Source organism: Pipistrellus hanaki, assembly GCF_964339955.1.
Source record: "Pipistrellus hanaki genome assembly, chromosome: 13".
NCBI lineage: Eukaryota > Metazoa > Chordata > Mammalia > Chiroptera > Vespertilionidae > Pipistrellus > Pipistrellus hanaki.
This window is the reverse complement of record NC_140515.1, coordinates 50,979,668-50,992,526: the sequence shown is the minus strand read 5'-3', so window position 1 is coordinate 50,992,526 and position 12,859 is coordinate 50,979,668. Positions and strand designations below refer to the sequence as shown.

The following is a 12,859-nucleotide window of genomic DNA, read 5'->3' as shown; positions in this document are numbered from 1 at the left end:
AAATTCATAAAATTAATAAAATTCTAAAGTACGGGCATCATCAGAACCAGACTGATGTTATTCCTTCTGGAAGAAAGACCACCCACAACGATTAAGAAGCAGCATCTTTGAGGGGCTGCAGTGAACTGGGTTGTGGTTTGACATGAAGCCTCTTGCCTTTTACTCATGTTCTTTCTTCTAGTCATCAGAAGAGCCATAAATTGCATGTTCAGTCCTCACCGACGAGTATGTTTTTATTGATTTTTAGAGAGAGAGGAATATCGATGTGAGAAACATCAATTGGTTGCCTCCCGTATGCACCCCTAACAGGGATCAAACCCACAACTTATTGGTATATGGGATGATGCTCCAACCAAGTGAACCACCCAGCCAGGGCAACTGCACACTTTAATTTGGTAAGGCGTATTTTTTTCCCTTTTGCCACCATATATATATTTGCTTTGTGCAACTTATTCATAAAATGCTTATTTTGATCATTTCACTTACAGACTATCTACCTGAGTAGAAGAGATAAAGTCCAATCAATAAAGCAGTTAGAAAAAAAATTCACTCCTTAGAAACCGATAATAATGAAACCTCATATCTAGGAATTTATCTTTATTTAGAATGTTATTTGGAAGGTCATTGTCCACTGGGGATGATCACTAGCAAACTGATCAACATATTAAGCATCCGGTAAAAATGTATTAATGAAACAAATGAAACTAGCAACTTCAGCTTACTCACATTGTCTTTTGAATAAGAATGAAGGAATATCTAACCTAGCAGGGAAACTCAGCAACTGATTTCTAGAAAATGCAACCAAGGACTAGGAATGTAAGCAGAACTTCTGAGAAATCACTACCAGGCGGATCATTAAGTAAAAATTAAACAACAATACCATATTCCCCCCGCCCCCCTCAAATCCTCTATTTCATTGCCTGATATTAGGTTCAGTTTCTATTTTGCTTTAAGGAACACGAGATTCCAACTAGTAGGATGATTTATTTTCCAATACAAAAGCAAATTACAAGGAGCAAATTAGAAGCCTCAAAGAAGCCTGCAGAGAGAGAGGGCCTTTGTGTAGGGAGAGTTAGAAAAATGTTGGGATCACACAGCAGTATGGAGTCATTAGTACAAGGGGAAAAACTGTACCACGCAAAAGTTCAATAACCGGTGTTTAAAAGGGCGATTCTGAGTAATCAGGAAAAGGAAATTACAAAAACAATTATCATTGCTTTGAAACTTACAAAGCATTTGCAGTTCTGTTGTATAGGAATGAAATTCCATGCAGCATATCCTGCCTTTGACAATAAGGAAATAAAGACCAGATTATAGAACAATTTGCAAGCAAAATTCCCAACAGGGAAATGCTTAGAATTTAAGATGGCATGCTCTCTCCTATCAGGAAGGCTGGCCTCTCCAAGATGCTTCCTCTCTTGAGCGCCCTTGCCCGATGAGGTTTCTCTGGTCTTCTTTGCGATGGAAAGAACTAATTCCCCCCCAAAAATGGAGCTCTAAGAAAATGTTTCAGGAGGAAAAGTAGCAACTAACTTTCTAAAGTAGCGATAATGGGTTCTCAGAGAATTATTTTAGTGATTTCCAATCATGAATCTCATTGAAAAGACTCACTGCATTTGTGCCATGTGATTTTTGTCATTTTCCCAAGAAACTTCTCAAATTTCTTAAGGAGGCTTGGTAGGAAAATATTGTTCTGTGAAAAGAGGTCCAATTTGCAGTTGACTTTTCATAGGTACACCCAAGTCCATAGCTGCTGAAAAGATATAGTTAAAGAAACCAGTCTAAAAGTCTCTTTAAGCTTATTAAACTCCAGGGTGGGCACTTCCATTGTGCTTCTAGAAAAAGATTAATCCAGGGAGGAGGAAACAGACTTCTGTCAAAAAGATGACCAGGAAGGTTTTTCTATTATAGAAATAACTAGTAGTCCTGCTCACAAATCCATGCGCCAATAGGTCGTTGCCACCCCCCTGTAACCTTAATAGCTTGCTACCCTACTTCCTCTTGTAGCTCTCCACTGCCCATTTGTAGTTTGCTGCCCCATCCTCCTGTAGATCTGTGATCAGGTCATTACACGGTTGGTTGTTATGCCTCACAGCATAACGGATAATTAGCATATTCCTCTATTATTATATAGGATAACTATTATTTACCAGCAAGACCCCTGACTGAAGGGAATTATTCCAATCCAACGCCTTACTCATTGATCCGCACCTGGTTTTACATTTTGTGGAGAGATGAACCTCAAAATCAAAGTCTTTTCTTGTTGGACAATTCTGGTCTTTGTTGCCATCTTCTTGCCACATGAGATTACTGTGACTTACAACCAATCTTTCCAACTAAGGGTTGTCTGACAATCTACATGGACCAAACAACATCGCAGAGAAGAGCTTTAGCAAAACATGATGTTCACAGTCTGAATTCTTGGTGACTCTGTTTCTACCTCATTCCATCCTGCTTCTTATTTTCTCTACTGCTAACATTGGCTCTTAATGCTCTCTTGACTTCCTTTCCTCACCCTTTGAGATTTTCCTGTCTCTGTGGTTTTCTCTTCTTCCTATTCAATTATTCTTGTCGCTGACTCTAATTGTAGTCTCTGGCCAGATAAGGGCCCTCTTGGTTGAACCCAGCGTCCACCCCCAATCAATCTCTTGAAGTGACTCTCTGAGGAGGAACCAGGCAATTTTACTTGTATTTGAAAGTTCTTTCCTGTGTGCTTCTTTCCTTCCTATTTTCCCTCAGTCATTTTCTTAAGACTGAATTGCTCACCTCCCTGGCTTTAGGCTCTCTCTATGACAATCCATCCTTCACTTCAATATTACACCATTAATGGTTCCTCTTATCTTCCCCCTTCAAAGTGCAAATGTGAGCACTGCTGTTTAACTCTCCTGACTTCCAATCCACATCTAAGAAACTAATGTTATACAAACAGAGAACTACAAACAGGGGTGTTTGCAGGATAGGAGCACCTAGAGAAAGTGATGAGGAGACGAGGTTGAAGGAAGGTCTCTGGCTGTCCTACGAATCCAGAGAGGTGAGATATATTTAAATGAAATGGATAATTTTCTGGCAAAATAGAAGCTAACCAATCTGACTTGAGCAAACTTAGGAAAAAAATAGAGTTCAAAAGTGAAAGATTTTCTAAATTAAAAAAAAAATGGGTGCTAAGTTCAGGTATTATTGACAGTTTTTCCTCCCCACAAACATGCAAAGAGGAGATGGGTTCTATAAACTGTTCCACAGAAAAAACAGAAATGGAATCTTCACAAATCATTTTTAAAACTTGGCATATTCTTAAAAATAAAATCTGACCAAGGACACAAAGTTACAGTCAGAGAACAATCTCCCTTATGTATATAGATGTAAAAATAATAAAGCATTGGCCATCAAAACTCAGCAGTTTATTAAAAGAAAATCCCCATGGCCAAGTAGGACCTTTTCCAGGAATGTAAGAAGAGTTTAATATTAGGCTATCTATTAATATAATCCATCACATAAAGAGGCCAAAGGCTCCCCAAATCACATGATTACCTTGATACTTGCCAAGAAGTCATTTGAAACAATTCCACTTCCATTCCTGATGGAAATTCTTAGTAAGCTAAGGAACATTATCCTTCTGGCACACAAGAAGGACAGTCTTAATCTAATTGCCACATGAATGGGAAATTTGGACTTTGTGTAGAAGGGGGGAGAGTTTGAGGAATGATTTAGTTGGAAATGGATTTGTCTTGAAGTGAAATTTGCAAAGCACCGCCTTATATTTCTCAGGCTATATGTCTAAATTTGAAGTGGTTTCCATAGTGGCTTGAAATATAATAGAGCTGAGACCACGCCTTAGCACTAAAACTGCACAATGTACACTTATAGACAATGTACACTTACTGCAAAACATCGGTCCTACCCTACTCCCCCGAAAAAGGGGAAGGATGAGAAAAGCAAAATTGTTATTGGAGATATTATGGCAATCTCATGTAATAGGTAACATTTACTTTCTCTGTGCCAGGTGCTATGGTAAGCACTGAGCACACACTAATTAACTTAACCCAAGTGACAGTGCTTCAGAGGCATTATTGTGCTCACTTTGCAGAAAGAACAGTGATACTCGGGAGAGTCAAGGACAGAGAAGCTTAAGTGGCATCCCAAAGTAGCACAATGGGATTTCAAGATGGCTGCATCTGATTCCAGAGCCCATGCACTGAGCCAGTAAGCAACACTATATTTCTTTACTGCAATAAGAAATATAATCTAAAGTTAGACTATAAGATTAATGTAAATCAAATGTCCTAAGTCAGCTATAACCAGTTAAGAAAATATAAGAGATGGTTCTTAAGAGTAACCCAGAACAAGAGCTAACAGATTTAGGCAGGCAATTATTTGAAGAACATTACCAAGCATATATGAATGGCATAAAAGAGATCTTAGTCACTAAAGATATATACTGTACTCTTGGGTGAGAAATCTCATTGTTTGTAAAGATTTCACTAAAGTTATCTTAAAAGTATGCAATGACTTTCAAAATATAATTTTCATAACTTGATAAAAAACAAAAAGGTGAGTGCAGCTAAATAAATAAATAATAAAACTCCTAGGAGGTTACTTGTATTATCAATTGTCAGTCTATTATAAAGCTACAATAATTATCCCTGGCCGGTTTGGCTCAGTGGATAGAGCATTGGCCCATAGACAGAAGGGTCATAGGTTCGATTCTGGTCAAAGGCATGCACTTTGGTTGCAGGCTTGATCTCCGGCCTGTTTGGGCTGGTGTGCATGGGTGACAACAAATCAATGTGTCTCTCTCACATCCATGTTTCTCTCTCTGTCTCCCCCCCTCCCTTCTACTCTATCTGAAAAGTAATAGAGAAAATATCCTTAGGTGAGGATTAATAGCAACAACAAAAGTTATAATAATTAAAACATTTAAATAGTAATAGCAAAAGTACAGTATAGTAATAAATGCAAGTAGAAATAATAAAAATCATTAGAATATAACAGATGGGTCTAAAAGGGAACCCAATACATATTGTCATTTAATACATAATAAATGTAACATTTCAAAAATAATATATTATTTAACATATGGTTATAGAAATACTTATTAATCATTTAGGGAAAAATTGTATTTCTTCTGTACTCCATATCAACATAAATTCCAGATGGATTAAAGTGATAAAAGTAAAAAAAATGTATATTTTAAGGATCTAGAAAAACATATGGGTTAATATTTAATCTGTAACCAGGGTGGGGAAGACTTTTCTAAATATAAATGGAAAGAAGGAACTGTAGATGAGTTTGTGACATTTAACAACATAAAAAAAAAAAAAATCTATGTTGAAAATGTAATGAAATTGAAAACTAATTATAAGTTGGAAAAATGTTAGCAACATATATGGAAGATCATGGTTTGAATATTTATAAAGAATTCTAAAAAAACAATAAAAATGGATGAATATTTTATTAAAATGTAAAAGGACATGAATAAAGAATTCATGAAAGAAAAAAGACAAATAATTTGAAAAATATGTAAAACAATCCTCTCTAGTGAATAAATGCAATTCAAACAATAAGAAAATTAAATGCATCTTTGTCCTTCAAATTTACTGACTCAGCAAGAAAACAACCCAATTTAAAAATGGGCAAAGGCCTTGAATGGAATAGTTCTTCAAAGTATACAAATGGCACATGAAAGGATGCTCAGCTTCACTAATATTAGGGAAAAATCAAGTCAAAATCAAAATGAGATAATTTCACACACATTAAGATCTAAAAACTAGGGAAAAAAAAGTGTTGGTGAAGACGTGGAGAAATTGGAACCCTTTGCAGTGCTGGTAGGAATCTAAAATGGGGCTGCCATTGTGGCAGACAGTATGATGATTCCTCAAAAAGTTAAACAGAATTACCATGTAATCCAGCAATCCCACTTCCTGCTATATATTCAAGCAGGGACTTGAACAGATATTTGTGCACCTAAATTCATAGCAGCAATATTCACATAGCCCAGTGGTCGGCAAACTCATTAGTCAACAGATCCAAATATTCACATTGGTCGGCAAACTCATTAGTCAACAGAGCCAAGTATCAACAGTACAACTATTGAAATTTCTTTTGAGAGCCAAATATTTTAAACTTAAACTATACAGGTAGGTACATTTTTATTAACTTAATTAGGGTACTCCTAAGCTGGTCTTTGCTAAAAACTCAAGGGGCCAAAGAGCCGCATGTGGCTCTGGAGCTGCAGTTTGCTGAGACATAGCCAAAAGGTCGAAGCAACCCAAATGTCTATCGACAGATGAGGGGATAAATGAAAATGGATAGACAATTGTGGCATAGACACACAATTGAATATTATTCAGCCTTAAAAAAGAAGGAAATTCTGACACTTAACACAACATAGATGGACCTTGAAGATTTATGTTAAGTGAAATAAGCTGGTCACAAAGGAACAAATATTATATGATTTCTCTCACATGAAGAATCTTTTAAAAAATATATATTTTATTGATTTTTTACAGAGAGGAAGAATAGAGGGATAGAGAGTTAGAAACAACGATGAGAGAGAATCATCAATCAGCTGCCTCTTGCACACCCCCTGCTGTGGATGTGCCCGAAACCAAGGTACATGCCCTTGACCGGAATCGAACCTGGGACTTTTCAGTCCAGGCTGACGCTCTATTCACTGAGCCAAACCGGTTTCGGCTCACATGAAGAATTTTGAGTGGTCATATTCATAGAGACAGACAATAGACCATGGTGGCCAGGGGCTTGAGTGAGAGGATGGAGAATTAATATTTAATGGGTACAGAGTTTCAGTTTGGCAAATAGTTCTAGAGACAGATGGTGATGACCATTGCACACAGTGTGAATGTGTTTCACGCCACAGAACTGTACACCAAAGAAATGGTTAAAATGGTATGCTGTATGTTATGCATATTTTACCACAAACAGAAATAAATGTAGGGGGTTGGAATTGGATGCTTACATGAATTGGAGATATTGAGAAAGGAATGAACTAAAAACAACTCACCAACTCAGGTAGATGATAAATCTAAGCATAGCTAGAAAATGAGTGAATGAATGAATACTTTCCTTGGGAATTCATAATCACACACTTGGGGCTTAAATTTTTTATTTTATTTAAAAAAATATATTTTATTGATTTTTTACAGAGAGGAAGGGAGAGGGATAGAAAGTTAGAAACATTGATGAGAGAGAATCATTGATCAGTTGCCTCCTGCACCCCCCACACTGGGGATGTGCCCGCAACCAAGGTACATGCCCTTGATCGGAATTGAACCCGGGACCCTTCAGTCCGCAGTCTGATGCTCTATTCACTGAGCCAAACCAGTTTTGGCATGGGGCTTAAATTTGGATCAGGGAAGTTCCCACATGCAAAAGTAATGCAATTATGTTCTCAGTTAATGAGACCCCAAATGCAAAAGTAATGAAATCCTGTTTTCAGCTAATGGCAGAAGAAAACACACTCATGTGGAATATATTATTGGAAGAACTTGTCGTATAAAGATGTCTTTTCACTCTAAATGGATTTCTAGATTTATTGCAACACCAATCAAAATCCTAGCCGGTGTTTTTGTGGAAATTGATTGGCTGATGCTAAAATGCACACAGAAATGCCAAAGGCCCAAAGAAACCAAAACCATTTTTTTGAAAAAGCTGAACAAAGCTGGAAGACTTAATCTGCTGGATATTGAAACTTTTTCATAAAGCCTTTACATTAAGACAGGGCTGCCTTGGTACAAGGATAGACAAATAGACCAATTGGGCATTATAGAAACCTCCACAAAAACTGGGTATGTAGACTTATGGCAAAGTTGGTAGTGCAGCGCAATAATGAATCTTGACCCCTACTTAACACCATACCAAGAAACCAATTCTAAGTGGATTAGAGAGCTTTGTTGTTAGAATTCTGTCAAGAAGTTGGTAGGAGAAAAGATATTCATTGAAATAAGGGACTCTGAAATGTGAAATTTTCCTACGTATTCCATGTCCTCTGTCAAGTGCTTAGAAAATAAATTAGGTTGTGGTTTTTCTGGAATAGTTAGTGGAAAGATAGATGGGTGAGGTTCATGGCTTTCAAACTCTTTCAACTCAACTAATTTGATGAAAAAGAAAACCATCTGAACTATATTGCCACTTGTGCTTACAGGAATCTGCTCTGAGGAAACTGCATTGGGGTATCCAAAGTTCAAGACAGGGTTTTCAGACATAAAAACAAGGAAATTGTATTGCCAGTAACTAGCTGTGTGATCTTAGGTAAAACCCCACCTCCCTCTAGGTCTGGATTTATTCAAGAGACAAAATAAAAGGGGATATTTAAATAAGCTTTGAAGGTATAGACGCCTTACTGATCTGGTATAAGCTAATAGTCCATTCCTTGGAAATGTCCATGTTCATGTACTTGTACAATTTTGAATGTTCTGGTTGTTTATGGATCTTCAAAAGTTCATTCATGAACCTCCAAAGAATACATGGACCTTTGAACACCTGGAGTATGTGATAATGGGTTTATAAAATGAGCATTGCCTTTTAGAGATGTGACCTGAAATAGTTATGGATGAAATAATTTGAAGTCTGGAATTTGTTTTAAAATTATCCAGTGTGTATGTGTGGGAAGGGTTAATAGATGAAACGAGATGACAAATTGATAATTGATGAAGCCTGGTGATCAGGTACATGACATTTCTTCATACTGTTTTCTCTACGTTTGTGTATGTTGAAATTCTCCACCATAGAATAAATTTACATAATGAAATTATCCATCATTTTAAAATTCCCTGGAATAGAGGATCTTTAGTGTTTCCAATTCTGATACCCCATGATTTAGCAAAGATATGTGCTTCTTGAAACATTTTTTGTGCTCAAGGCATTGAATCATCATCATTCTTTTTCTATTAGACCCTCTGGACTCAAGGGTTTGTTGAATATCCAGATGATTCTGTGATATTCCACTTAGTTACTTCCACAAACATACTTTCAGGGAAAGGGCAGCAAAACCAAAATCTAGAACCTGGACAAGAATTGCTTTGTTGTCATGTCATGTGATACTGTGGCTCAATTCATTTTCAAATATTTCTTAAGATGAGAAGGCCAAAATAACTGCTGTAATTGACTTTCAGCGCATGTAAAAGACTTGGTTAGGATGATAGGTGAACTGGGAGATGTACTGTGGATGAGAACTCACACTCCAGACCAATGCCACCTGGGTCCCTGTCCTTGCTGTGCCACTCAACTATGAGCTCTTGAGAGTAAGTCACCTTGCTGAGCCTCCACATCCCTATCTGTAAAATGGAAATACCAGTGCCATTGCCCTCAGAGGGTAATCCTGAACAGTCAGGTGGTGCCCAACATGTAGCAAGCATCGAGTAGATGCTCACCATTGTTCTCTCAATTGTGCAGATATAAAAGAGATGAAAAGGACATACGACATATGTCAAATATTACCAGTAGCTGCCTGTGGGTTGTCACCAATAGGCGATCTTATCTTTTCTTTATTTTTGCTTGGACTTGGCAAATTTCTACAAAAAGTGTATATTACTCTTACCACCAGTGAGAAAAGTGTCCTTAAAAAGTTACTTTCAAAATGTTTCTTGAGAAAGTTGAATGCCCATGCTTGACTCACTCGGTGCTTAGACAAACAAAGCACTTCAGAGGAGTAAGGTGGAATGATCGCTACTGTCTGGCTCACATTTTCCTCACCAGGCTCTCGTCTGGAAGGTTCTTGCAAATGCCAGTGAGCCTTCAGATGTGGCATTCCTGGTGCAGAATGAACGGAGGCTTCCTCTGCCCCCGTTTCTCGCCATCCTGCCTCCTTACCGCACAGTCCTCCACACCAGGAGTTAGCTTTTCAGAGGGGAATGGGATTCTCTAAGGGTGAAGAATTCATTCAGGCACACTGTTTTGTATTCAGTTTCCCGGGGTTCATGTCCCTCCCCCACCCACCACCTAATGCATAGCCCTTCTCCTCTGATTAAGAGCACCTAAACCATGACAGCAAATTTAGGAATGTATAAACAGACTTTATGCGTGTTTGAGAAAAATGGACGCGTACAAATCTGAAGCCATAAGCCAGATAAATTGATGGTTAATTATGGGTGTTACATAGGGTAGTTTTTGTGTTGCCAAAGAATTTACATTAGGTTATCTATAAATAGCAAACCCATGTGGTGTGTTTGAACCCTGCTGCTGTGTATCCAAAAGCTAAGCACGTTCCAGAACTCACCTACCGCAGAGCAACAGGCCCAATTCAAGAAGTTCAATGCCACTCTGGCTGGGTGGCTAAGTTGGTTGGAGCATGATCCCATGCACCAAAAGGTTTCGGATTTGATTCCCCAGGTCAGGGCACATATACCTACCTAGGCTGTGGGTTCAAACCCTAGTTGGAGTGCCTACAGGAAGCAACGGATTGATGTTTCTCTCTCCCATCGATGTTTCTCTCTCTCTGCCTCTCCTTTCCTGTCTCTAAAACTCAATAAATGCTAGCTTCACTCTTGCAGGAGTCCTCAAACTTTTTAAAGTGGGGGCCAGATCACGGTCCCTCAGAGAGCTGGAGGGCCGGACTATATGAACTACTAATTCCTACTGTAACACCTCGGCTGCGCTCACTGCCCAAAAAACCTGGCGGGCCGGATCAGACTCCTTTGTGGGCCGCATGTGGCCCGAGGGCCGTAGTTTGAAGACCCCTGCTGAGTCTTGAGGATAGCTACATTCATTTTCAGTACTCTAGATCACCTTTGAAATGGCCGCTAACCCATATCACTTAGGTCCATGGTCGGCAAACTGCGGCTCACGTGCCACATGCTGCTCTTTGGCCCCTTGAGTGTAGCTCTTCCACAAAATACCACGTCCTGGGAAAGTCTATTTTGAAGAAGTGGCGTTAGAAGAAGTTTACATTTAAAAAACTTGGCTCTCAAAAGGGATTTTAATCGTTGTACTGTTGATATTTGGCTCTGTTGATGAATGAGTTTGCCGACCACTGGCTTAGGTGACTGATGGGGAAGGACAGACAGTGAGACACCCAGACCCTTCTGCTTGGAGAAGAGTGGCACATGTGTGTGGGTGTGAGGCTGCTCTGGAGCGGACCATCCGGCCGGATGGATGCCATCTCCTTTTCCCAGGTGGGAGTACCCCAGGGTGGACCCCAGCTCACCTCCCTGTTCCGAACCATGACTGCAGAGGGAGGCTTTTGCCCTTCACACCAAGTGTTTTACAAAAGTTGACACACACGCCCCAGGTCAGACATCTAGCAGAAAAATTTGCATAAAAATAAGAAGAATGCAGAGCTCTCTGCCTTAGATTACAGGGCCTTGGGGGGCTGGGACCTGAAAGCCACTTAGCTGGGATTTTGCCCCTTTGATGTGTCAGTGGCTTCCAGGGGTGTGTGGGAAGGCAGAGAAGGGGGGTTCCTTTGCCCCCTCTGACCTGCCTTCCTAAATGACACCCCTCTTTCCTTCACTCTTACACAACACCCTCCCTCTCCCCCCAATATGCTGGAAGAACTCACTGGCAGAGCTGTATAAAGAGCCAGGAACCTTGCACTTCTAAAAAATCCATCTAACTACCAACTCCATCTGACAATCTTCACTCCAAATGGCATCTCCCTGCCAGCAGCAGCGTTTCCCTGGATCCTCTGGCAAGGTTTCCAAACCTGTGCCTGGCGCCCACCAGAGTGCCAGAGCAGCTGGGACAGAGAGGTGCCCGGTCGGTCGGTCGGTTCTGTGCACGCGTTCCTGTAACTCCCAGAAGCAAAGGAAAGTTCTGCGAGTGCTAACTTCCACCGGAGGAGCATCACTTTCCCGCCATCACAGCCTCTCTCACCGCCTGGTTTTCTGAAACCCTGGGCGTGGGAAGTCAGGGCTAAGCAGAGGGTCTCGGAGACCCTTGGGGTACAGACTACCCTTTGCTGGCCCTGCAAACACCCAGGCTTTACTGGAGGAATAGCCCCGGGCTGTCTGTCTGTCCCTACAGCCACCTAATTACCTGCGCGCCTTGGAGGCACCAATAGGCAAAGAACAATGAAGCCAACACCACCCAAGAGAGCGATCCCTGACCCCGGAGCCCAGGGGACCTGCGTGCGTGAGCTCGCGGGGTACAAGCCCCGAGAAGCCCGGGGTGCGTGAGGGCGCGGAGGCAGGGTCCACAGGGACGTGGTCCCGCACCCTGAGCAGCCAGCGGAGCCGCACAGCCAAGTCTCCGAGAGGAAGAGCCCTTGAAACCCGGTGGACTTAGGGGCACAGTCTCAGCCCCCCCGCGCCGGCGCCCGTGCAGAGGACACAGAGGCGGACAGACAGAGGGACACAGGGAGAGTTTGGTGCGCTGGGGGCATCTGGCGCGGTACCTTGGATTCCTGGCTGCCGGTGGATGCCGGAGAGGGCGGCTGCTCGGCGCTCGCTGCCTCCTGGGGCAGCCGGTCCACGCCGTCCGGGCGGGCGCCGCTCGGAGGGATCATAGCGGCGGCGGCGGCCAGAGCGGAGCTGGGCTCCTGGAGGAACCGCGGGGCTCCCTGCCTTCCCCGTGCGCCCTCTCCGCTGGCCGCAAGCTGGGTCGCTCAGCTCGGGGTTCCGGGGACTCCCATCCTCGCCGAGGCTCCGAGGCGCCCTCCACCGGCCTCACCCCGCCTGCCCTGCCCACGTCCCTGCGCTCCCGGGGAGAGGAGAGCGCGCCCCGCCCCACCCCGCCCCGCCGAGCCCACGGCCACCCCGCTGGCCACCCAAGGGTGGTGCCTGCCCCTCGGCAGCGGGTGAGCGGGTGAGCAGGCTCCGATTCAGGCTCGATCACCCCGGAGAAGCGGGAGGCGGGAGGCGGGAGCCGGGGGCAGGGCCAGTGGCCAGGGCAGGCAGGGGCGCCCTGG

At 42.1% G+C, this 12,859-nt stretch overlaps 1 protein-coding gene across 2 annotated transcripts in view; it reads right to left on the bottom strand.

Moving 5' to 3' along the window:
- Nucleotides 1-12,599, bottom strand: part of STAC (SH3 and cysteine rich domain) — a 95,207-nt gene extending 82,608 nt beyond the window's left edge. For both annotated transcript variants that reach the window (XM_084903141.1, XM_084903142.1), the window contains exon 1: nt 12,347-12,599. In XM_084903141.1, coding sequence (XP_084759267.1) covers nt 12,347-12,457 — 111 coding nt within the window. In that variant the 5' untranslated portion in view covers nt 12,458-12,599. The remainder of the gene's footprint in view (nt 1-12,346) is intronic.
- Nucleotides 12,600-12,859: the final 260 nt, after the last annotated feature.